Raw genomic sequence first — 23,061 nt, forward strand, 5'->3', positions numbered from 1 at the left:
ATTTGAACGTGATAGACTTTATCTGGAGCTCTGATACATAGGGCTCTATATATTGGCATCAACAGTCTCTTTGGAAACCCCCTAAATGGGTAACTTCATGATTTCGGTTCATGATTAGAGAAAGAAGAAATGCAGAAAGCCCAACTGCCTGCTTTGTTACTGTATGAGGTTTTCTTTATTAGACCTTGGGAAGTAACAAAGGAAGAAAATTACAGCTCTTACCCAACCTTGCAGTTGGCGCACATGTGGGTTCACTTAGCAAGTTGTATGGCATTTTCATGAAGAATAAAATCATAAAATTTTAAAAGTTTATGTCTAACACAGTTAATGAGTTTTTAGAAGACTTGAGTGAAAGTACTTTATGCTAAACAAGTATGTGAAGGAAAACTAAAATGCAACACCTCCTCTTATCATGGAAGGCAAATTATATTTATATTATAGAGATACTTTGCTTCACATTGTCCTGGATTTTGCCTAATCAAGAGTGTTTGATCAAACATGCTTTACATCTCACATCCTTTTCTCCTTAGGAAATAATATACTTATCATTCAAGGTGTAATTGAAACAATGAAAAAATATGAGGCCACAGGGAGATATTTTTTATTTTGGTATTGTTTTCAAGATCCCAGATTCTTAACCCCACTTGTAATGTATTTATTTTGGTTTTAGTGGCCAAGGATGTCAATATTCTTTTTGATGAATTAGAAGCAGTCAACAGTCCTTGCAAAGATGATGATTCTCTGCTTCACCCTGGAAACCTGACCAGTACTTCAGATGATGCTAGCAGATTGGAAGCAGGGGGAGAGGTAAGTGTATGATTTCTTAAAAATACAGTATTTCACCCAGGTAGGAATCTGTGAAGCATATTCCATGGATTGTTTAAAGTCATTATCTCATTGAACTGTAGGTTTCCGGAAAATAAGGGGCAGGTCTTATATTCTTTTGATTTCCTTCATCAGTCTAGCACATTTCAGTGATCCTGAACCTACCTGTGCTTAAAACAAACTTTCACTAAGTGATATATTTCCCTTTTTATACCTAGAGACATTTCATTTATATAAAGGGAGATCCTTAAAGCCACCTGTCGTTTTATGATAATCTACATTCTGAGTGTCACTCAGAGAGAGAAAGCTTTACAAGTATGGACTTCCTCGTATAAATCACCCAGTACATAGAGCAATGACACAAAATGGACCAGCTCTCAGTAGATTATCCTGTTCAAAGCCTCCCTGAGTTTCCATTTGCCTCTGTAATCTTATTGCAATTGTAAATAGATCGATTTGTTCATGTGTCATTTTGGGAAAAAAAAACAACTTTTGTTAGGGGCATTCATTCTTGCTTAGATTTTGTCTCAGTGGAGTTTAATACCTTCTTTGTATATGCATTAGATAGAGGTAATGGGAACACAAAATCAGAGTCATTTCTTTATTGCATATTCTTACTATATTTATTATTCCAGAGCCAGTTAACCATTTACAGGATGTCACCTTTGAACAGGGAAAATTGTTTACTTCTACCAAGCTTCCTAAACCTCTTTCTGCCAACACCATATGCTACCGCTACTGTCCATATACTTTTTTTTTTTCAAAGAAAAACTTCATACCTTTTTCACCCCTTCACAAGTTACGTTGAATGCCATGATATGGCATAAAAGAGGGGTCTCCTGAAGGATCTCAAAGAGCACCTAGTCTTATCACCTAAACTTACAAATAAGCAAACAGTCTCAGGAGGGTTAAGGCTTTACTAACCTGATGCCATTGCTGAAACCTTGTTTTTGCAGACGGATACTGATGTGCTAAATCTAAGCAAGAGTATCCCTTGCTTAGCAAATAATTGTTAAGAAAGCATTTGTTTGGGAAGACTTCTGAGTACCTCTCAAAGCAAAAACAAAAACAAAAAAAAAATCAGTGAGGATTGATCATCAATTGAAAATGTTTGTACCAAGACATAGGATGTGACATTTCCATCCCTACTGGCTGATATTTCCCCTTTTGGATGAGGTTGCATGCATGGCATTGTGAAAAAAGGTTGCCATTCTAGCAATGGCCTTGCTAATAAGTCTGGCTTATTTGCCTCCCATCTACCACTATTTGAAACCTGATGTAAACTGGACCTACAGAAAAGGTAGCCAGCCCCCACCCCTCACTTCTCCTTGCTAGATTCACGGACATGTTCTTGAAATCTATCAGCTTGAGAAACTTGACTGTAGCCTAACCAGCCTGTACTTGATGGTCACTTTCAGTGTTGTACATGATTACAACAAGCCTTTGGAGCCTGGATGAAATTATATTATTTTGTTCTTTAATTTTTAAGTGTGTACTCACTACAAAATAATATTTATAACTTACATGTAAGTTTTGAAGCATAGTTGTAAAATGAACACCTTAAACTACTATCCAGCTTATAACTAAGATGGTAGTTTTCAAATTAGGTTGACAACCTAGTTGTAGGTTATAACTCCAATTATTTTTAGTGGAATGGAAAATTAATATTAGCACATACACAAGTAGAAAGGATGAGCATTGTCTTGTGAATCTTTTGTCTCAGATACTGGTTATGTTACATATGTACACAGATACGACAAAGTAAAATGTTTTTTCTTATTGTGGACAGAAAGTTTGAGGAATGTTGAACTAGAGAAACACTAAAACTACCAGAGCTACTTTTAATCTCGTCACTACCTTATCACAAGTTCCATATTCTTGAATTTTTGTTTTGTTTTGTTTTGTTTTTTTAGTTCTCTTGCTCTAAAAATAGCTTCACCATGCACATCCACAGCCCTAATAACTTCTTTCTAGATTCAGTTTATTTTGTGCTTTATTAAAAATCATGTCGCATGAAGTCTTCTATGACTTAGTTCTTTTCTGTCAATACTGTTTTAAGATTCATGCTTACTATTAGATGTAACTGTAGTTCATTCATTTTTACTGTTTTATAATCTTACACTTCATGATGGTTCTACCATTTATTTACCTATTTGCCTGTCCATGGACATTTGAATTGATTCACATTTTTTGATTTTCTATTCCTATGAACAGTGCTGTTATAGATACATATCTCTTAGTTGCTTAAATAAGGATTTGTCTTGTTATGGGTTTTGTGTTATGCAGATGTTCAGTTTTATAAGATATTGCTAGTGTGTTTCCAGAGTAAGTATAGTGGTTTTCACTCTCACTTTTAGAATATGATCATTCTCAGGTGTTCCAGATCCTTGCCACCATTTGGTATTGTTAGGTATCTTTAGTTTTTTCACTTTCACTGCATTCTTTTCCCAATTTTTAATTTTTTGTTCCCTACTGCTTACATTTTTCATTACTAAGAATGTAATTTTGAGAAAACACAATGAAAACTCATTGATTTCTAATTCTTTAGTATTGGCTTAGGCTCAGTTTTATGAGTGTCTTAAACTGGTTTCTTTATCTTTCTGTGCAGACAGTGCCAGAAAAAAACAAATCAAATGGACTTTACTTCAGAGATGGAAAGTGTCGGATTGACTATATTCTTGTGTACAGAAAATCTAACCCGCAGACTGAAAAGAGAGAAGTGTTTGAACGAAATATTAGAGCAGAAGGATTACAAATGGAGAAAGAGGTACGTAGTTTACTTGGATAAGAAGAAACACAAATATGCATCTATTCATATCGAGAGGCAATTAAAAAATAAGCCATTATGTTATGTTTGTTATGTTAACTGAACACTTCATTTGGTCAGAGTTTGCCAGTCTGCAATGTTTGGGGAATGTTCCAATAATTAGTTTTTTGAAGCACAGTTTGCTTCTGGGAGCATTTTAATGCCAAAAGAATCCATTAAAATCAAAATACTCTATTTCAATTAAATCACTTGTTTCAAAGTGTTATGATTTACCTGACTTCCTTTTTTTTTTTTTTTTTAATCTGACTTCCTATGTCTACTGTTGCTCTGTCTTTGTGATTGGAGGGTTCTAGTGCATGGATTTAAGAAAACTTTGGATAAGATGTAATCGTCCCACTCTGGAGACTCTTTTTCCATTTCAGGAAATGTAATGAGCTTGGACATCATCATATACCAGGAGAGATTGTCTGGCTGATTTGGCCCAAAACACCTGGAATTTAGAAAATGATTCCAGTTTTAAGAGACATTCAGAAGTCTTTTTTTTTAATAAGGTTCCATAACTCAAGAGTTACCTGTGTTTTTCTCTCTCTTCCCCTTCCTTCCTTCTCTGTCTAGAGATTTTCAAGGGAAAAATTACCAAGGAAGGTACCCAAGGTCCAGCCACACCTCTGACAATAACCCACAATGAGATTGTTGTGTACCCCAGAATACCATGCTCATTTATAGAACCTGGTCCTGTTAGCTAGATGATGTAACTCTTCTTAGATTTCCCTTAAACATTTTGCAAAGCTTCTGGAGTTTTTCATAGTCAATGAGGAGAACATACTGGCAGTTAAAAATGTTTGCTTCTGATTCTGCTCATCAAGGCTGAGGGGATAGATCTTTGAAATCAGACATCCAGGTTTTTCTTTGTATGGTACATGCAGTTGCAAGCTGATCTTGGGACACTTTAGATACGTGGGACTTTTACAGATCCGTTAGACTGACCTCAACTCTTGAGCATTTATGAAACAGAAGCAGTATTTCTCCAAAAAGGGAATTAGAAAAATAGCGTGGGGTGCTTTAGTGTCTCAGTCCATTGAGCATCTGACTCTTGATTTCTGCTCAGGTTGTGACCTCAGGGTACTGAGATGGAGCAGAGTCTAGCTCCCAGCTGAGGTTCAGCACAGAGTATACTTCTCTCCGTTTCTCTCCCTCTCTCTCTGCCCCTCCTCTCACAAGTGTGCTCTCTCATGTGCATTCTTTCTCTTTTTCTATCTCTCTCTCAAATAAATAGATCTTAAAGCAAAAAACAAAGGTGAGATGATTGTGGCCATAACAGTTTCTGCTTCTTTGGAAAGTGAATCTGGGTTCCTCAGAAGACTGTCTCAGTCGGAGATTTCCTTGGAGCAACACACTGAGTTAACTGTGTTGCTGTTTCCACTTTTGTGGGGTTCCAGAAAATCTTTGTTCTACCCACAGAACACATCTTTGATAAATCTTAAGTGCCCATTGAGACAGCTGTATACTCTTCTCTTAACACTGATAGTGCATTAATATTCTTATCCTTAAAAATCATTCCTTCATCTCTTACTCTTATTTCTTATTCAGAGTTTTTATATCAAGCAATGTGAATTGCCACATGATCCTAAATAATGAAAGTCCTTCTTCGAATCCATTCTGATTCTGAGTTCTAACTCCCATCAAAACAGGGTGGCTTTTCAATTACTGAGAATTACTGAGAGATTTCTATCTTAAGCTTTGTAACTATGTTCTCCATTACTGGGGTTTCTTCTGCCTAGATCATTTTAATGCCATTTTATGACTTGTTAGTTATAACTCAAAAAGCCAATACTTCTGAATAATACCCAGTACTACAAAGATAGTACATCTTCTGTGTGTCCTAATATATCATCTGTGCTACAGTATCCACCTCCTGGAATTAAAGCATGCAGCAGAGAATTGTGTTACCCAGTTGTGCTATATGGTTTGGGTTTGTTCATTTGTAATTTTTTGAAATTTTAGAAGCTAGGTATTTGTTTCATGCATGCTAGAAAAAAACAGCAATTAGAAAAAAGGTGGTGTCACCATATAGAAAAATTCATAAAAACTTAATCTAAGCACTTCTTTTAACTTTTCCCTCTGAAACGTCTTCCCTGAATGACAGCTTTCCTATTTCTCCAGTTCCCCACAATCCTCTATCCACTACCAACAACTAGGTTTTCCTCCTTCTGGAACCTTCCTTCTAAGCAGACTTTCCCACTGCCCCGCTCCAGTCTTTCCTGGAGCCCACACCTTTTGCATACATGGCACAATTGACTCTCATTCAGCCTCTGAGCTCTGTTTTGTGTTCTCATAGCCAAAGCAGGCTCAGCAAGAGGGGCCTTTGCAGGTTCTTCTCTGCTTGGGAGGCAGCAGGAAATGATAGATAAATTCATTTTTCCCTGTCACAAATAATTAAAATAAAATGTCCCTTAGTTGAATAACTAACTTGTATCTACATTGTGTTGTTAGATTTAGAAGCCATCAAAAGCACTCTTACTTAAATCAAGTGTTATATAAACAGGTATAGCAAAGAGACAATAATATTAATAGCTATTTCAGTTTCCAGACGTTGCTTCACTCTTGTACAGGAAATGAAGAACTTAGTTAAGGGTGGAAAAGAAAAAAGAAAACCTAGAAAGCCTGGTGTGAATCCATACATGTCTGAAATGCTTAACATTAAACACACTTTATGATTAGTATTTTTCTTTATTCAGTATGTGTCATGATGCCCAACAATTATGGAAAACATGTTTCACAGACTTAAGGTTTTTGCCTGCACATCGGTAAAGACAGGCTCTGTCGTTGAACATTTTGGTAGTAAGAGAATCATCATCTCTTTTAATGCTGAATTTCAAGAAACAACTGGGAGAATCTTCAATTCATGATAAAAGGGAAGACATAGTCAAATTTGATCTTTCCTAAAAAAAAAAAAATTGTCTCTGCCTGATTAGTCAGCAGCAAATTGCTTGCTTTTGGCACCTTGGGTCTTTAATATTCTGTAACTCATCTTCCAGATTAGCCTAGAGAATGTAGTCCACAGTAAAATTCCCAAGTAAAGTATCATTAGGTCCAAATGATCTGCTGCTTAGTGTCTATTTAAAGAGATCTCCTTTTTAAAGGTAAACTCATACTTACATATTTACATTTTCCATTTCGATTTTTTTTTTCATTTTAAATTGTATGCCCATCACTGGCCCTTTGGTACCTATTTTGAAATAATGATTATCATCAGTGAGAAGTTTATCTTTTCCTGCATATTAATAATCAAATTGTGGATGACTTTTGAATTGTTTGGAATGTGTGAGTAGTAGTTGTATTAATGAAGCACTTTTTCTCTTTAGACTCAGAACATGGGGGTAAAACCTCTCTCATTAGTAATTACAAAATAACTATAATTAGATAAATCATACCATTTTGATGATAGTTAATTCATTCACCAAACTTGCACACTCCCTCTATGCCAGGCCCTGCTTTGAGTACTAGGAACTCAGCAGTAAATAAAACAAAAAGCCCTTTTCTGCTGGAACTGAAGCACAAAATTAAAAAGTAAATATGGGCAGCCCAGGTGGCTCAGCAGTTTAGCGCTGCCGTCAGCCCAGGGCATGATCCTGGAGACCTGAGATCAAGTCCCGCGTCGGGCTCTCTTCATGGAGCCTGCTTCTCCCTCTGCCTGTGTCTCTGCCTCTCTCTCTCTCTCTCTCTTTGTGTGTGTGTGTCTCTCATGAATAAATAAAATCTTTTTAAAAAAGTAAATATACATAAAATATCAAAAACACTATGGGGAAGAGAGTAAAGCAGAAAGTGTTGGAAGGGGCTTATAACTTTGTAGAAGTTGGCAAGGGTAGGCCTCTCTTCCATGAAAAGAGAACAGTAAGTTCAAAGGCCCTGAGGCAGAAGCTTCCGTGGTGTGTTCATGGTACACTGAAGAGGCCAATATAACAGGAGTTACTGAGCAAGGTGGAAAATAGTAAGAATTACACCAGAGAGACAATAGCAGATGGATGACATCAGGCCTTAGTGGTCACTGGGATACTAGCTTGTCTGAGTGACAAGGACATCCTGGGACAGTTTTGAGCAGAGGCATGACACAAATCTGATTTTTGTTTTATTAAGGTCACTCATGTTACATATTGATTTTGGGAGTCCTAGCAAGGACAGATGCAGGGAGATCAGTTAGGAGATTTGTTGCAAGGATTCTGGAAGAAGAGGATGGTGGGTTGTTCAAACACACAGCAGAGATGCTGATAAGAGTAGAAAGTAGACCTTATGGGAATTTCAAACAGGTTGGGTAAGTGATGTGAGAGAGAAGAGTCACAGGCTGTTTATCTGTTACATACTACTCATTTAAGGAGTTGAAAGGAAGGAGCTGCTGTTTACAGGGATGCAGAAAAGTGTGGGTCCTCTCGTAGACAGGTTAAGCATGGAGATGTTGAGTAGGACAGAAGAATCTGGAATACAGGAGAGCTCTGACTGGGAGATACACATTGGGATGAACTCTCCAAAGGAATGACTACAAATGGAAGAGAGATCTGAGTATTGAATGTGGGGCATACCTGTGTTGTGAATTTGGAGGGTAGAGAGTAAGCAGCAGGAGGCAGGAGGGAACTCAGAGGGTGTGGTGCCCAGGAGGGGGGAGCTGTCATGTCACATGCTGCTGATGAAGCAAGAAAGATGAGGACCAAAGTTAGCTATTGAATTTAGCAATGTGGAGGAGTTTGGTGAGCTGGGCAAGGAACATTTCTGTGGGGAGGTGGAGGTGAAAGCATGACCAAAGTATATTCAGGAAAGAACGGCAGGAAAAGACTTGGAGTCAGCAGTGATAAATCGGTCTTTTTTTTTTTTTAATTAATTTTTATTGGTGTTCAATTTACCAACATACAGAAAAACACCCAGTGCTCATCCCGTCAAGTGTCCACCTCAGTGCCCGTCACCCATTCCCCTCCAACACCCGCCCTCCTCCCCCCTTCCACCACCCCTAGTTCGTTTCCCCGAGTTAGGAGTCTTTATGTTCTGTCTCCCTTCCTGATATTTCCCAACATTTCTTCTCCCTTCCTTTATATTCCCTTTCACTATTATTTATATTCCCCAAATGAATGAGAACATAACACTGCTTGTCCTTCTCCGATTGACTATATAAATCGGTCTTTTGAAAGAGAGAATGGAGTGATAACTGGAGTAAGAAGTTGCATCAGGAAAGAGTTCTTTCTATTGAAGATAGGAGAAATAATTGCATGCTTTCATGTTAATATAAATCACTTACCTGAGAGGCAAAATTGACGTTGTAGAAGCGTGAAGGAAGAATTTACAGAGCAATGTCCTTGAAGCAATAAGAAAAGAATGACCACAAGTTCCTCCCATTGCAGGGACACCATTGCCTCCATCTGTGCCCATGAACAACCTTCCCTCTAGTGCTCAGGTTATCCTGACCATCCTCCTAGCTAAGGCCAACTCTTTGGGCACAAGACTCCATCCTCTCAGTGCTACTCAAGGGCATTGCCCTCAAACATGATTAATTATAGTAAGCTTTAAAAACAGACAAAAAAAAAAAAAACAAAGCAAAATAAAGCATTCTGTCAAACTTTTTTCTGTTTTCACTTGTTCCCTAGAAGGACTGAAAACCTAACTGCAATAAACACACAATACTCAAGGTTAGGTGTCTTGGACATTTTTCTTTGAGACTGTGATAAAAACTATTAAAATTTTAACTCCTATTTATTAAGCTCCTACTATTATCACCCCCATTTTATAGATATGACAACTGAGGCAAAGCAATACTTTACTCCAGGGGAAAAAGCCAACAAGAGATAAAGCTAGGAGTAAAACCTGGGCATACTTGCTCTTCATTCTTATATTGTATTGATGTCTGGTATTTGAAGATGGATCTTGGGGTTGAAGAGGTTAGGAGAAAGGCTGAGGAGACAGGTAGAGTAAGGAAAAGGAAAAGGAACCAGGAAAGTTGGGATTCATGATGAGTTGAGTGCTAGACCATAGTTCTTGTGCACTTTGGCTGCCAGATGCCATGGATCTGAATCTTGTTAAAACCACTTACAAGCTGTGTTGTCTTGAATGGCTTACCAAACTTTTCTGGATCTCGGTTTCTGTATTTTTAATAAAGAGGATGATACTGTTTACCATGAATTGCACGACAATTAAGTGAGCCCATATAGGTAAATACATAGTACAGTATAAATCTTTGTTTTTTTTTTTTGTTTTTGTTTTTGTTTTTTTTTACTTTGCCTTTATTTTGCTTTGTTTTACCTTCTTTTTATGGCAGGTAATATTGATTTTTCTCTATATGTATGTGTTATAAAAGCTCTTTATTTTAAAAGTGGGTCAGCTTAAGAAAATAAAGGCAATTAAAATATGTAATTTAGAATATTTAAATATAATTTAAAATAGTAGATGCTGTACAGATTTGGCAAAGATTGAGAAGTTGGCACAAGCACAGTTCCACTCTTACTTGCCTAGTGGTTGTGGTGGAAAGACCTTAAAGTCAGTAAGGCTGCCTCATGGTTTTCACACCTTTGTATAATTCCTCCCCTTAAATGCAGGCAGGATGTGGGACTTGCTTTTAACCATAGGCTATAGCCAATGTAGTAGAAAGTCACTTCTGTCATTGTTTATGGTACATAGGACCCCAAGCTGACTGGCATTAGAAAGACTCTTATTTGTTGGATTTAAGGAAGTAAACTACCATTTTGTAAGACAGTCTGTGAAGAGGGTCAGGTACAAAAAAAGGTGGGGTGGCCTCTAGGAGTCAAGAGTTGCCCTCACTTGACAGCCAGCAACAGAATAGGAAACTCAGTCCTACAACCATGAGGAGGTGAATTCTACCAACAACTGGGGGAATTTGAAAGCACACCTTTCCTCAGCTAAGCCTCTGATGAGATGGTAGCCCTAAACAAGAGCTGCATTGGAACCTGGTGAAGACCCCAAAGCCGAAAAGCCAGCTAAGTTGTACTTGGGTTCCTGACCTACAGAAACTCTGGGATCACTAGTGTAAGCCTCTAAGTTCATGATATAATCTGTTACACAGTTGTAGGTACCTAATAAAATGATTAAGAGTCTGGGGCTAGATATTCTCAGTGCTTATTTTTCCTGCCACTAAAAGCTGTGTACTCCTAGGGAAGTTAGCTCAACTACAAAACGAGACTAATGAGATATATTTCATGGTTATTATGATAGTTAAATGAGATAATTCATATCAAGTGCTTAGCTCTATATCTCAGCATTTAATAAATCTTTATTATTATTATTATTATTATTATTATAGCTAAATAAAGTATATTAACACTTACTTTTAAAATAGTTTTTCAAGATAAACTTTAGAAAAATTTTCATAGAGTTTGTAAATTCCTTAAACTATAGCCATTAGGAATAGGAACATCAGCTGACCATATGTTGTTAATGCACTAATGAGATGAATGGTTATCTTTAATGCTCTTGGAAAAACAGAATACATCAGGTAACAAGTTAAGTATTGTTAAGGTTCAGGTATTTATCTGCTTCCAGAGAATTTGGTTTTGGGTTCATTAGGGAATGAAGTTATAGATCAATCCAGAGCTTAAAACAAACAAACAAACAAACACAATAACACCAACTAAACTGTATTTGTTTGCTCATCCTAGTCTTGCTTTACCCTATTCAAGGGAAAATTTCACAAAGATTTCCCCATTTAAGACTCTAATTTCACCCAGATGTTCTCTGCCTACACAGGCTTCTGGCCTATACTACCCTTTCTATTTTCAATCCCTGTTTATGTTTTGTAACCACATCCAGCTAGTTGCTGTAGATGCTCTCTCAGGATCCAGAGCTCTAAGATATGAGAAGAGAACCAGGGACTCTTCCCTTTCTTCACAGGTAAAACCATAATGATGAGTGTCTAAAATAAATGAGTGTCAGGACAAACTCAACTATCCAAATTCCAGTCCTCTAGTGTTTTCTGGCCTGAAGAGAGAGACTTACTTTACTTAATCTCCACTTTCTTATATGTCACATGTATGTATTATCAAGGGTCTCAGGTTGAGATAAAGGGAAAAAGCAATTTAAGGACAATCATAAGCACTGAGCAGAGAAAACAGATTTTCTCTGAACATCAAAGCCCTAGAGATTCCTTGAAGGTCTGTGGGACCTATAGTTCAGGCTCTTATAACAAAATACCACAGACTGGATGGTTTATAAACAATAGAAATTTCTCACAGTTCTGGACACTGGGAAGTTCAAGAACAAGCAACCCACAAATTTGGTGCCTGCTGAGGCCCTGAGTCCTGGTTCATAGCCATTGCCTTCTCACTCTGTTTTCACATGGCAGAAGGAGTGAGCTACCTCTCTCATGTCTCTTTTATATATAAAGGCTCTAATCCTGTTCATGAAGGATGAACCTTCTACCTTTCTGACCTAATAACCTTCCAGATGCTTTCATCTCTTAATATCATCACGTTGGGGATTAGGATTTCAACATATTTTTTGGAGACATAAAGCATTCAGGTCATAGTGTCTTTTAGGGGTTACCATTTTAATGGTAAGGTTCCATTTAATTTTAGTTCCACTATAGTTAACATATGGTATTATATTAGTTTCAAATGTACAATGTAATGATTCTACAATTCTATACATTGTTACTCAGTGCTCGTTATGATAAGTGTGTTCTTAATATCCTTCACCTATTTCACCCACCACCCCTCTGATATGCTTTATTTTAAGTGAGTACCCTCAATTAAAGTGATTAATTTTTTATTTTTTAGGATTTTTTTTTTTACTTGAAACATAGTTAAGAATACATGGTTCTAGGGGATCCCTGGGTGGCTCAGCGGTTTCGCGCCTGCCTTTGGCCCAGGGCGCGATCCTGGAGTCCCGGGATCGAGTCCCGTGTCAGGCTCCCGGCATGGAGCCTGCTTCTCCCTCTGCCTGTGTCTCTGCCTCTCTCTCTCTCTCTCTCTCTCTCTCTCTCTCTCTCTCCCCTCTGTGTGTGTGTCTATCATAAATAAATAAAAAAAAGAAATAAAAAAATAATACATGGTTCTAAAAGTATATATAAAACATTCCATCCAAGAAAATAGAATACAGATTTTCTTCAAGTACACACATAATCCCCTGGTTAAATCACATTAAAAGACATAACAAATACTACAAATTTAAGAAGACTGAAATCATACCAAGTATATTTTTCAACAAAGGTGGTACAAAACTGAAGATCAACAATAAAACAAAACTGGAAAATCTACAATATAAATATTAACATTTAAATATTAACACACTACTCTACAAGCTATCAGCCAAATAAGAAATCACACGGCAAATCAAAATAGGTATCAAAACAAAAAAGAAAAAGAAAACACAATATTCTAAAACCTATGGGATACAGTAAAAGCAGATGTTAAAGTGAAATTGATGCTGTAATGCTTGTATTAAGAAAAAAGGTTCAAATAAACTTAACACCACAAAGAACTAGAAAAAGAAGAAACTTAGCTGAAATTTAGTAGAGGAAGGAAATAACAGAGAAAAATCAGAAATAAAATAGAGACAAAAATAAACAATAATGTAATGTTGAAAGTAATGGTCAGTTTTGTTTTTTTGTTTTTTAAAAACCAAAGTTGGCAATGCTTTAACTACATTAAGATAAAAAGAGAGAGACATCTCAAAAACCAAAATGAGAAATGGAAGAGCAAACAATACAACAGATAACCACAGAAATACATAGTGTGATAACAGATTACTATAAGCAATTACATACTAACAAATCAGATAACTTAGAAAAAAAAAAGATAATTCCTAAAAATGCTTGAGCTACCATGATTGAATCATGAATCTTGAATCCAAGAAATAGAAATATTCTTAGACCAGGGATCCCTGGGTGGCGCAGCGGTTTGGCGCCTGCCTTTGGCCCAGGGCGCGATCCTGGAGAACCGGGATCGAATCCCACGTCGGGCTCCTGGTGCATGGAGCCTGCTTCTCCCTCTGCCTATGTCTCTGCCTCTCTCTCTCTGACTATCATAAATAAATAAAAAAATTAAAAAATAATAATAAATAAAGCCTTAAAAAAAAAAAAGAAATATTCTTAGACCAATAACAAGAATGAAAGTTGAACTAGGAACCCCAGATCTCCTAGGACAGGAAAACCCATGCCCACATGATTTCATTGATGAATTCTCCCAAACATTAAAAAATAATAATTTGTGACAATCTTTATCAAATCTTTTAAATAATGAAATAGAAGGAACACATTCAAAATCATTCCATGAAGTCAGTACTACCCTATTACCAAAGCAGGATAAAAACAATACAATAACAAAAAAGCCTATTTTGTCTGACATGTATATTGCTACTCTGACTTTCTTTTACATTCATTTGTATGAGAAATATCTCTCCACACCCTCACTTTCAAACTGCAGGTGTCTTTAGGTCAAAAATTAGTCTCTTGTAGGCAGTATATACATGGATCTTGTTTTTTTTTTTTTTAAGTCTATTCTGACACCCTGTATCTTTTGATTGTAGCATTTAGTCCATTTACATTCAAAGTAATTATTGATAGATATATATTTACTGCCATTTGATTACTTTTTTGTGGTAGTTTCTGGACATTTTCTCTGCTCCTTTGTTACTTTTGGTCTCTTCTTTGCTCTCATAGAGTCCCCTTTAATATTTCTTGTAGATCTGGTTTAGTGGTCATGAACTTCTTTAGATTTTGTTTGTCTGGGAAACTGTCTTTCCTTCTATTCTGAATGATAGCCTTGCTGGATAGAGTAGTTTTGGCTGCAGAACTTTTCCCACTCAGCACTTTGAATAGATTATGTCATGCTCTTCTGGCTTGCCAAATTTCTGGTGAGGAATCTCCAGCTGGCCTTATAGAGTTTTCCTTGTAAGTTAAGGACTTTGGTCTTGCTGCTTTTAAGATTTTTTTTTATCACTGTATTTTGCAAATTAAATTACAATATGTCTTGGTGTTGTCCTGCTTTTGTTTATTTTGTTGGGAGTTCTCTGCCTTCTGGATCGATCTGGATGTCTGTTTCCTTCCCCAGACTAGGGAAGTTTCTGCTGTTATTTCTTGAAATTTCTGACCCTTTACTCTCTTCTTCTTATGCATCTCCTGTAATATGAATGTCATTATGTTTGGTGTGGCACTGAGTTCCCTAAGTGTCTTCTTATGTTGCATAATTCTTTTTCTCTTTTGTTCAAGTTTATAGTTTTCCATTATTTTGTCTTCTAGGTCTGCATTAATTGATTCTTCTGCTTCTTCTGGCCTGCTGTTCATAGCATCAAGCCTGTTTCCAATCTTGCTTATTGTATTCTTCATCTCAGATTCATTCTTTTTTAAATTCTTTATGTGTGTTATAAGAGTTTCACTCATCTTCTTTTCTCAAGCCCAGTGAGTATCCTTATAATTGTTACTTTAAATTCTCCATCAGTCATGTTACTTATATGTGTTTCACTTAGACCTCTGGCTATGGCCCTATCTTGTTCTTTCTTTTGAGATAAACTTGATTTTAACATTTTGTCCAAGTCTCTGCCTTTTTCTGTGTCCTAGTAAAGCCAGTTATATCTCCTGCTCATGAAAGTAATGGCCTTATGAAGAAGAGGTCATGGAGTGTCCAGGGCCTGGCACTTCAGGGAGTGTCTCTGGTGTGTACTGCATGTGCTTTGCTGTTGTGTTTTGACTGTTCTGTCCTTCCTGATCTCAGGCATTCAACCCCATCACCCCTTGGCCCCAGGGCCCTTGCACTGTGTCTAGGGAATGCTGAAAGGATCTGGTAGGTAGCAAGAGATACTAATGGTAAGTCTTACCTCATTGCCAGGACTTAGTCCTTTTTGGTGTCACCAAAAAGGTGTCACTGCCCCATATTAGTTCATCCGAATCATGTCCTTGTTCTCACTGCTCCATCTTAAGGAAGTTTTATCAAATTGTGGGTGAGGGCCCTCTCTCCTCTGTCTCTTCTCTGTCTCATTTTCTCTGTCTCCCTGTCTTCTGTCTCTCTCTTCTGTTTCTCTCCCTCTGTCTATCTTCTTCTTCCTGACAGCTCCATTACTTTCAGTATAATTTTTGAGACCAGGTAAGTATCCGAGGGCCTAATTATTATTATTATTTTTAAAGATTTTATTTATTTATTCATGAGAGAGAGAAAGAGGCAGAGGGAAATACAGGCTCCATGCAGGGAGCCCAACATGGGACTTGATCCCAGGTCTCCAGGATCATGAGGGCCTAATTATTATTGTCTCTACTGCTTTTGCTTGTTTAGGAAAGCATTTCTGTTGCCAGATCATGATGACCAGTACAAAGTTATATTAAGCTGATTTACGCAAAAATTTATTCTAAATCAATACATATTTTATGTGATTCACGCACATTCTTTTCTAAAGACAGAACAACATTAATGGGAAAAAATACCCATTATATAAGACACAGCTGAAGAACTGAGTTGGTGTTATCAACTATTGTTACCATCCCACAAGACAAGACAAAACAATATGAAAGACTTCCTCAGTGGTCTAAACTGAACTTGTCTAATGTAAAACACATTTTGCATGGTCATCACTTATCACACACCAAATGTAGGCTCTGCATTGTTGCAGCTCTTAGAGGAACTGAAGTCCTTTCTTTATGGTGTTATTTCTGTTCCTGTTGTTTTTTACCACGTGTTATATTAAATTGCTGAAGATTATTCAAAGTATATACTAGGGATATGACAGTAATTATTCATTAAGGAGATGGAGAGATTTCAAAGTTTTGAAGTAGCCCAGAGAACTGTAAACTTAAAGTCTACTTTTAATCCTTGTAAGTGGAAACATTGAAAAAGATGAATTGTAAGCTGAATTTTATTAACCAAGCCTGATATACTTTTGTTGCAAAAGTGATGATGCAACTCTGTCCCTTGAGGCACAAACCAAGGTTTAACTCACTTCCTATTACATTTAGGCATACTTTAAGAGCAGTTGTTGGTGTCTGATGACTCTATTTCTAGATGGATTCATTCATCAAATATCTAATGAGTATTGGCCCTTAATGCATTACATAACAAATATGTCAGAAGTGATATGTCAAATATGGATAAAATTTGCAGGAATACTGTGTAGGAGTCACTATTTCATTCCAGAAACCCAAAGAAAGTTTCTAAAATAATGGGGGAACTATTAAGCACAGAGAAACTGAAATTTGCATTCCTAATCCCTACACTCTAAGGCAGTTTAGTTTTCCACTGTTCACTTTTGTCTTGCATTTCTGCTTATGTGGGCAGAGACGAGGTTAAGAAGAGTAAGTAGTATTGAATACAAGGGTATAGTACAGGAGGGGGCAGTGAGTGAAGTAAGTGAGTAGTAGTGAAGTGAGTAGTGAGTGAAGGTAAGGAAGCCATCTTCATCTATTTCTGGAAGGACCATAGGGGTGGGTCCCAGGAGCTGGCATAGGAGCCACTAGGGATCTCAAGAATGTCTGAGTATGGCACAGATGATTCTCAAAAAACTTACCGAAGCTGTCTTTAACTTACACAAACAATGTACACAATAATGTATCCCTTGTCTCTAACGGTTTACCTGTGGTAGAAAAACAGCTTCTTCTTCTCCACTTTCCAGATTTCACTTAAGCATTGGTTATCTTTCCACGGGAAAGGGGATTCTGAAAAATATAGTCCTAGCTTTTTTTTTTTCAGCAATAAGAAGGAGGCCTTAGGAAGGGGCAGAGATGCCAAGCTTACAAAAAACATTATAGAGCAGCCATCAACCCTTCTCCTAAGATTGACTAGCCACCTGTCCCTTCACTTAGGGCTATGCCAGTCCCCAACCGGTCATATCCAAATGGTTTTACATTTGTAAGTCATGAATCTTAATACTACCCCCACCAAGATGGTGGTGGGAATGCCCTTTCTGGTATTTCACATGGGCATGGCTGAGCAAATTGTCCACAATCACAGTGTCTTTTCTACAGCTACAGTTTTGTTTTGATGCTACCACCAAATGGTTCTCTTTGTTCAAAGCTGAGCTAAGTTCACTGGGACCAAATCTCATGGAGACAGTAACTCAACAGCCCACATAAAGAGACATCTGTGTATTTGTAATGCAGAGAGGAAAAGAAAAGACAAGTTGAAAACTCCTTCCCCCACAACTGCCCAGAAGAGGAATAAAAGAGGAAGGTCCTCTCCACCACTTCCAGCTCTTGTGGCGTGAGAGTATTGATCATCATACACACGTGTATTGAGTGTCTATCATATTCCAGGCACCGTGCCAGGCAGTGGAGAATCAAAAATAAAAAAGGATTCTGGTTATCTATTGTTGCATAATAACTCTAGAACTTGTGTCTTAAGATACCATTCATTTATTTATTCTCAGATCTGCAGGGCTGGCGGGGATAGCTCTTCTCTGCTCCAGGGCATCAGCTAGAGCAGCTTTGGTGGATCCCTTTTTAAGATGGTTGACTCACAGAGCTGGAAGATTAGTGCTGGCTGTCAGCAGAGAGCTCAAGCTGACCTGTGGGCTGTGGACCTTGGTTCCTTTCCATCTGATCTCTCCATAGGCATTTCTGAGGCTCCTTGACTTTAAGCTTCCTTGTGACATGGTGGCTGGGTTCCAAGAGTATACGGCAGAGTGCATTTTTATGACTTAGACACATAAGCATTTCTTCCTCTACAGCGCATTGGCAGAGGGAGGATCAAAGGGAAGGGACAGATTCTACATCTTGATGGAGAGCGGCAAGGTTCTAGAAGATGTGTGGGATGAAAAAGCTATTGTCAGGGCCGTCTTTGGAAAATAGAACCTGCCTCATACCCATGATGAGTACCCACCATTTGCTTCAAAGTGGATGGAACTGGAAGGTATTATTCTGAGTAAAGTAAGTCAGTCAGAGAAAGACAAACATTATATGGTCTCATCCATTTGGGGAATATAAAAAATAGTGAAAGGGAATAAAGGGGAAAGGAGAGAAAATGAGTGAGAAATATCAGAGAGAGAGACACAACATGAGAGACTCCTAACTCTGGGAAACAAACCAGGGGTAGTGGAAAAGGAGGTGGACGGGGGGTTGGGGTGACTGGGTGACGGGCACTGAGGCGGGCACTTGACGGGATGAGCACTGGGTGTTATGCTAGATCTTTACAAATCAAACTCCAATAAAAAATATACAAAAAAAAAAAACTTGTTTAGTTTAATTTAGGCTGTCTGCCTAAAAAGTTTCTGTGAAAGCATAAGGGGACTTCAGACTCTGTCCAGAGGTTTTAGGAAGGTTTGAGGAAGTGACTTAGGTCTTGAAGGATGAATAAATGAGTAGGTATTTACTGAGAAGGAAAATAAAGTGCATGGTATTCCAGAAAGGGAACAGTATGAGCAAAGGCATACCTTATACTATTGAGGACTCAGGGCTCCTCTGTGTACCTCTGCTTCCTCCATTTAATTAGTTCACGGAAATCCCATGAGGACGGCAAGGGCCTCCCCACAAAACAAATCATAGTGCCTGGATCATCATTTCATTTTGACTTTCACATTGTTTATGTTCATTAAGCAATTTCCCATGAATATAATCCTGTCAGATATAATTGTTTTCCTAGGCCTTAATGACTGGATGGATAATAGCTAGTTATGCATTTTTAGTTATTTTTTTTAAGTGATCTACCCTAGTGTCAATTAGCTTCTCTGCAACCAAATACATCACCTTGTGCTTCTTTTTTTTTTCTTTTAAATTAACTTTTATTGGTGTTCAATTTACCAACATACAGAAAAACACCCAGTGCTCATCCCGTCAAGTGTCCACCTCAGTGCCCGTCACCCATTCCCCTCCAACACCCACCCTCCTCCCCTTCTACCACCCCTAGTTCATTTCCCCGAGTTAGGAGTCTTTATGTTCTGTCTCCCTTCCTGATATTTCCCAACATTTCTTTTCCCTTCCTTTATATTCCCTTTCACTATTATTCATATTCCCCAAATGAATGAGAACATACACTGTTTGTCCTTCTCCGATTGACTTATTTCACTCAGCATAATACCCTCCAGTTCCATCCACGTTGAAGCAAATGGTGGGTATTTGTCGTTTCTAATGGCTGAGTAATATTCCATTGTATACATAAACCACATCTTCTTTATCCATTCATCTTTCGATGGACACCGAGGCTCCTTCCACAGTTTGGCTATTGTGGCCATTGCTGATAGAAACATCGGGGTGCAGGTGTCCCGACGTTTCATTGCATCTGAATCTTTGGGGTAAATCCCCAACAGTGCAATTGCTGGGTCGTAGGGCAGGTCTATTTTTAACTCTTTGAGGAACCTCCACACAGTTTTCCAGAGTGGCTGCACCAGTTCACATTCCCACCAACAGTGTAAGAGGGTTCCCTTTTCTCCGCATCCTCTCCAACATTTGTGGTTTCCTGCCTTGTTAATTTTCCCCATTCTCACTGGTGTGAGGTGGTATCTCATTGTGGTTTTGATTTGTATTTCCCTGATGGCAAGTGATGCAGAGCATTTTCTCATGTGCTTGTTGGCCATGTCCATGTCTTCCTCTGTGAGATTTCTGTTCATGTCTTTTGCCCATTTCATGATTGGATTGTTTGTTTCTTTGGTGTTGAGTTTAATAAGTTCTTTATAGATTTTGGAAACTAGCCCTTTATCTGATATGTCATTTGCAAATATCTTCTCCCATTCTGTAGGTTGTCTTTTAGTTTTGTTGACTGTATCCTTTGCTGTGCAAAAGCTTCTTATCTTGATGAAGTCCCAATAGTTCATTTTTGCTTTTGTTTCTTTTGCCTTTGTGGATGTATCTTGCAAGAAGTTACTGTGGCCAAGTTCAAAAAGGGTGTTGCCTGTGTTCTCCTCTAGGATTTTTATGGAATCTTGTCTCACATTTAGATCTCTCATCCATTTTGAGTTTATCTTTGTGTATGGTGAAAGAGAGTGGTCCAGTTTCATTTTTCTGCATGTGGATGTCCAATTTTCCCAGCACCATTTATTGAAGAGACTGTCTTTCTTCCAATGGATAGTCTTTCCTTGTGCTTCTATTTAAGGAGTCATCTAATTGCTGGATTTCTTTCAAACCAAGAGTTTTAGTGCACCAACAGTACCAGTCATTACCTGCAAACTTAACCAAGATGGTGATAGTCTTCCAAGAAGATGATATTTGTTGCTCACTAGAGTTGTTTTTCACCTCTGTTTGCCATTCTGACTTTTTCTAAATGTTGAAATTATAAAGAGCTTTATGGAAGGCTGGGAACAGAGCAAGCAGAAGAATGAAACTGTACTGCTTTCTATTTCCCTTGACCTTAGCAGTCCAGAAGGCAGGAAAGAAAATTACACACGCCAAGACCTCATGTCCATTAGTGCTTCAGAAATGCATTATGTCTCCTCTTGGGGCCTCTCTTCCTCCACAGTCTATAGGTTTCTTGGTTTAGTCAGGATATTATTTTGGAGCACAGAGCAGTAAATCACTCTGGCATTCATCTGAGGCTTCCTTGATTCAACTTTTCAGACTAATAAGTGCCTGTGTGTCTTCTGAAATCTGGTTCTTTATTTGGCAACTCATGGGTAACACTGTATACATTATGTTTCAGGAATCCACTGTTACTTCTGATTGCTGGAAGGGATCTTCTGCCCTGCAATTATTCTCTGTACATACACTATTGGAATGAAAAAAAAAAACCTACTAGTCTTAATTCATTATATCATACAGCACTCTATTTTGTTCGCAAAACAAAGAAAAGCAGTCACCAAGTCAGTACTGAACTTCAGTTTGTTATTTTCCTTTTTTTTTTCTGTTTATACTTAGTGAACTTGTTCTTCTGTATCCCTTTAAAATGAAGTATTGTGGGGCTCCTTGGGTGGCTCAATAGGCTAGACGTATTGCTCTTGATTTCAGCTCAGGTCATTATCTCAGGGTCATGAGATTGAGCCCACTTGGGGCTACATGCTCAGCAGGGTGTCTGCTTGAGATTATTTTTCTCCCTCTCCCTTTGCCCTGCCTCAAATAAATAAATAAATCTTAAAAAATATTAAATGAAGTCTCTTTAGGGAGAGTTCTAAGTAAATTCTTAAATATTTGGAGCTGAAACTTGCTTTGAGTGATTTTAAATGTTGGAAACTGTCACATCGAATATGATAATGAGCCTGCTGATTAATTGTCCCAACCATGTTTTTAGCTATTGTTTCATCACTATCATCATCAACATCAGTGAACAAAACAGGCCCTATCCTCATGGTGCCCACATTCTAGTGGGGAAGATGGTGAAAAATAAACATGATAAATAAGAAAATAGCATAGTATTGTTAGAAGGTGGCAAATGATATGGCAGAGGAGAGAGTAGAATAGAATATGAGACTACTGAGGGTGAAAAGATCCTGATTTTATTTAGGGTATTGAGTAGGAGGCTCACTGAAGGTGACATCTGACCAAAGACTAAATAGATGAGGGAGTTGGCCAACTATTAGTCCACATTCTCTTCTTGCCCCTCTACCATCTCACTTTTGTACCTTCCCCTACAAAACACCACACACAGGCTCTGCTGATAACCTTGCCTATGCTCTGATAGAGACAGAAACAGTTGGGTAGGATCTTCTGTATATATCTCCATTCATATCTTCCCTTTGTTGCTATGCATGAAGTGTCTATTGCTATCCCAGGAGCCATTCTATTATCTGCTATATCCCCTCTCATTTCACCTTCTCAAGGACATTGCTCCTGTAACTGTCTCCTCTTTTTCCTGCATCATAATTTTTTGCTCTCTTCTCAGTCATTACAATCATGCTCCTGTAGCTCACATCTTAAAGAAAGAAATTCCTTGACCCCCATGTTCTCCTCCAATGACTGCCCCATTTTTGTCTGCCTCACAGGAAATCTTGAAAGCTTTATCTAGGATCACTGTCTCTACTTTCTCACCTACTATTTTCCTTTCAAACTACTCACTCAGGCTGAGCTTTCTCCTTCATTCAACAGAAACTGCTTTCATAAGGGTCAGTCATGACCAAATTCAGAAAGCATGCTATCTCTGTCATCTTACTGCCATTGTCAGCAGCATTGCTGCTCATGGTGGATCGTTTGTGCCTTGAAAAATGTTCTTGCTGTGGACCTTCTTCATGGGCGCTTTTTCAATCTTCCTTGCTTGCTTACCTCTTCTCTTTGACCTCCAAGTGGTGGAGGATCCTCAATCTTGTTCCTGGGTTCCTTTTCCTTCTAGATCCCTTTGTGATCTTGTGAAGTTCCATGCAGATCTTTATATAACTTCCACATGTCACTCAAGGCTTTGTCATCTCAGGACTTAAGGCAACAGGATTTATTTCTTGATCTCAGGATAATAGGGGAGAGGGAAGGAGACTGCTCTTATAGTTACAGGGGCACTTCACCCAGACACCTGCCTCTGTGGCAGGGGAAGGTGAATCCCACAGCAATCTTCAAGGTTCTGCTCACAGCTCAATGGCCAGAGCTCATGATATGGTTCTAGCCTACTGTGGTGGTCCAGGAAGCTCAGAAGACCATTTGCCTTGAA

At 38.1% G+C, this 23,061-nt stretch overlaps 1 protein-coding gene across 19 annotated transcripts in view; it reads left to right on the plus strand.

Annotated features, from left to right (window-relative positions):
- Positions 1-23,061, plus strand: part of ANO4 (anoctamin 4) — a 402,861-nt gene that overhangs the window by 211,586 nt on the left and 168,214 nt on the right. For all 19 annotated transcript variants that reach the window (XR_011994944.1, XR_011994946.1, XR_011994947.1 and 16 more), the window contains 2 exons: positions 671-807; positions 3,434-3,592. Coding sequence is in view for 14 of the 19 variants with exons in the window: in XM_072724685.1 (XP_072580786.1) it covers positions 671-807; positions 3,434-3,592 (296 nt within the window). In the remaining 5 variants the exon portion in view is untranslated. The remainder of the gene's footprint in view (positions 1-670; positions 808-3,433; positions 3,593-23,061) is intronic.

The sequence above is a fragment of the Vulpes vulpes genome, chromosome 10 (genome assembly GCF_048418805.1).
Source record: "Vulpes vulpes isolate BD-2025 chromosome 10, VulVul3, whole genome shotgun sequence".
NCBI lineage: Eukaryota > Metazoa > Chordata > Mammalia > Carnivora > Canidae > Vulpes > Vulpes vulpes.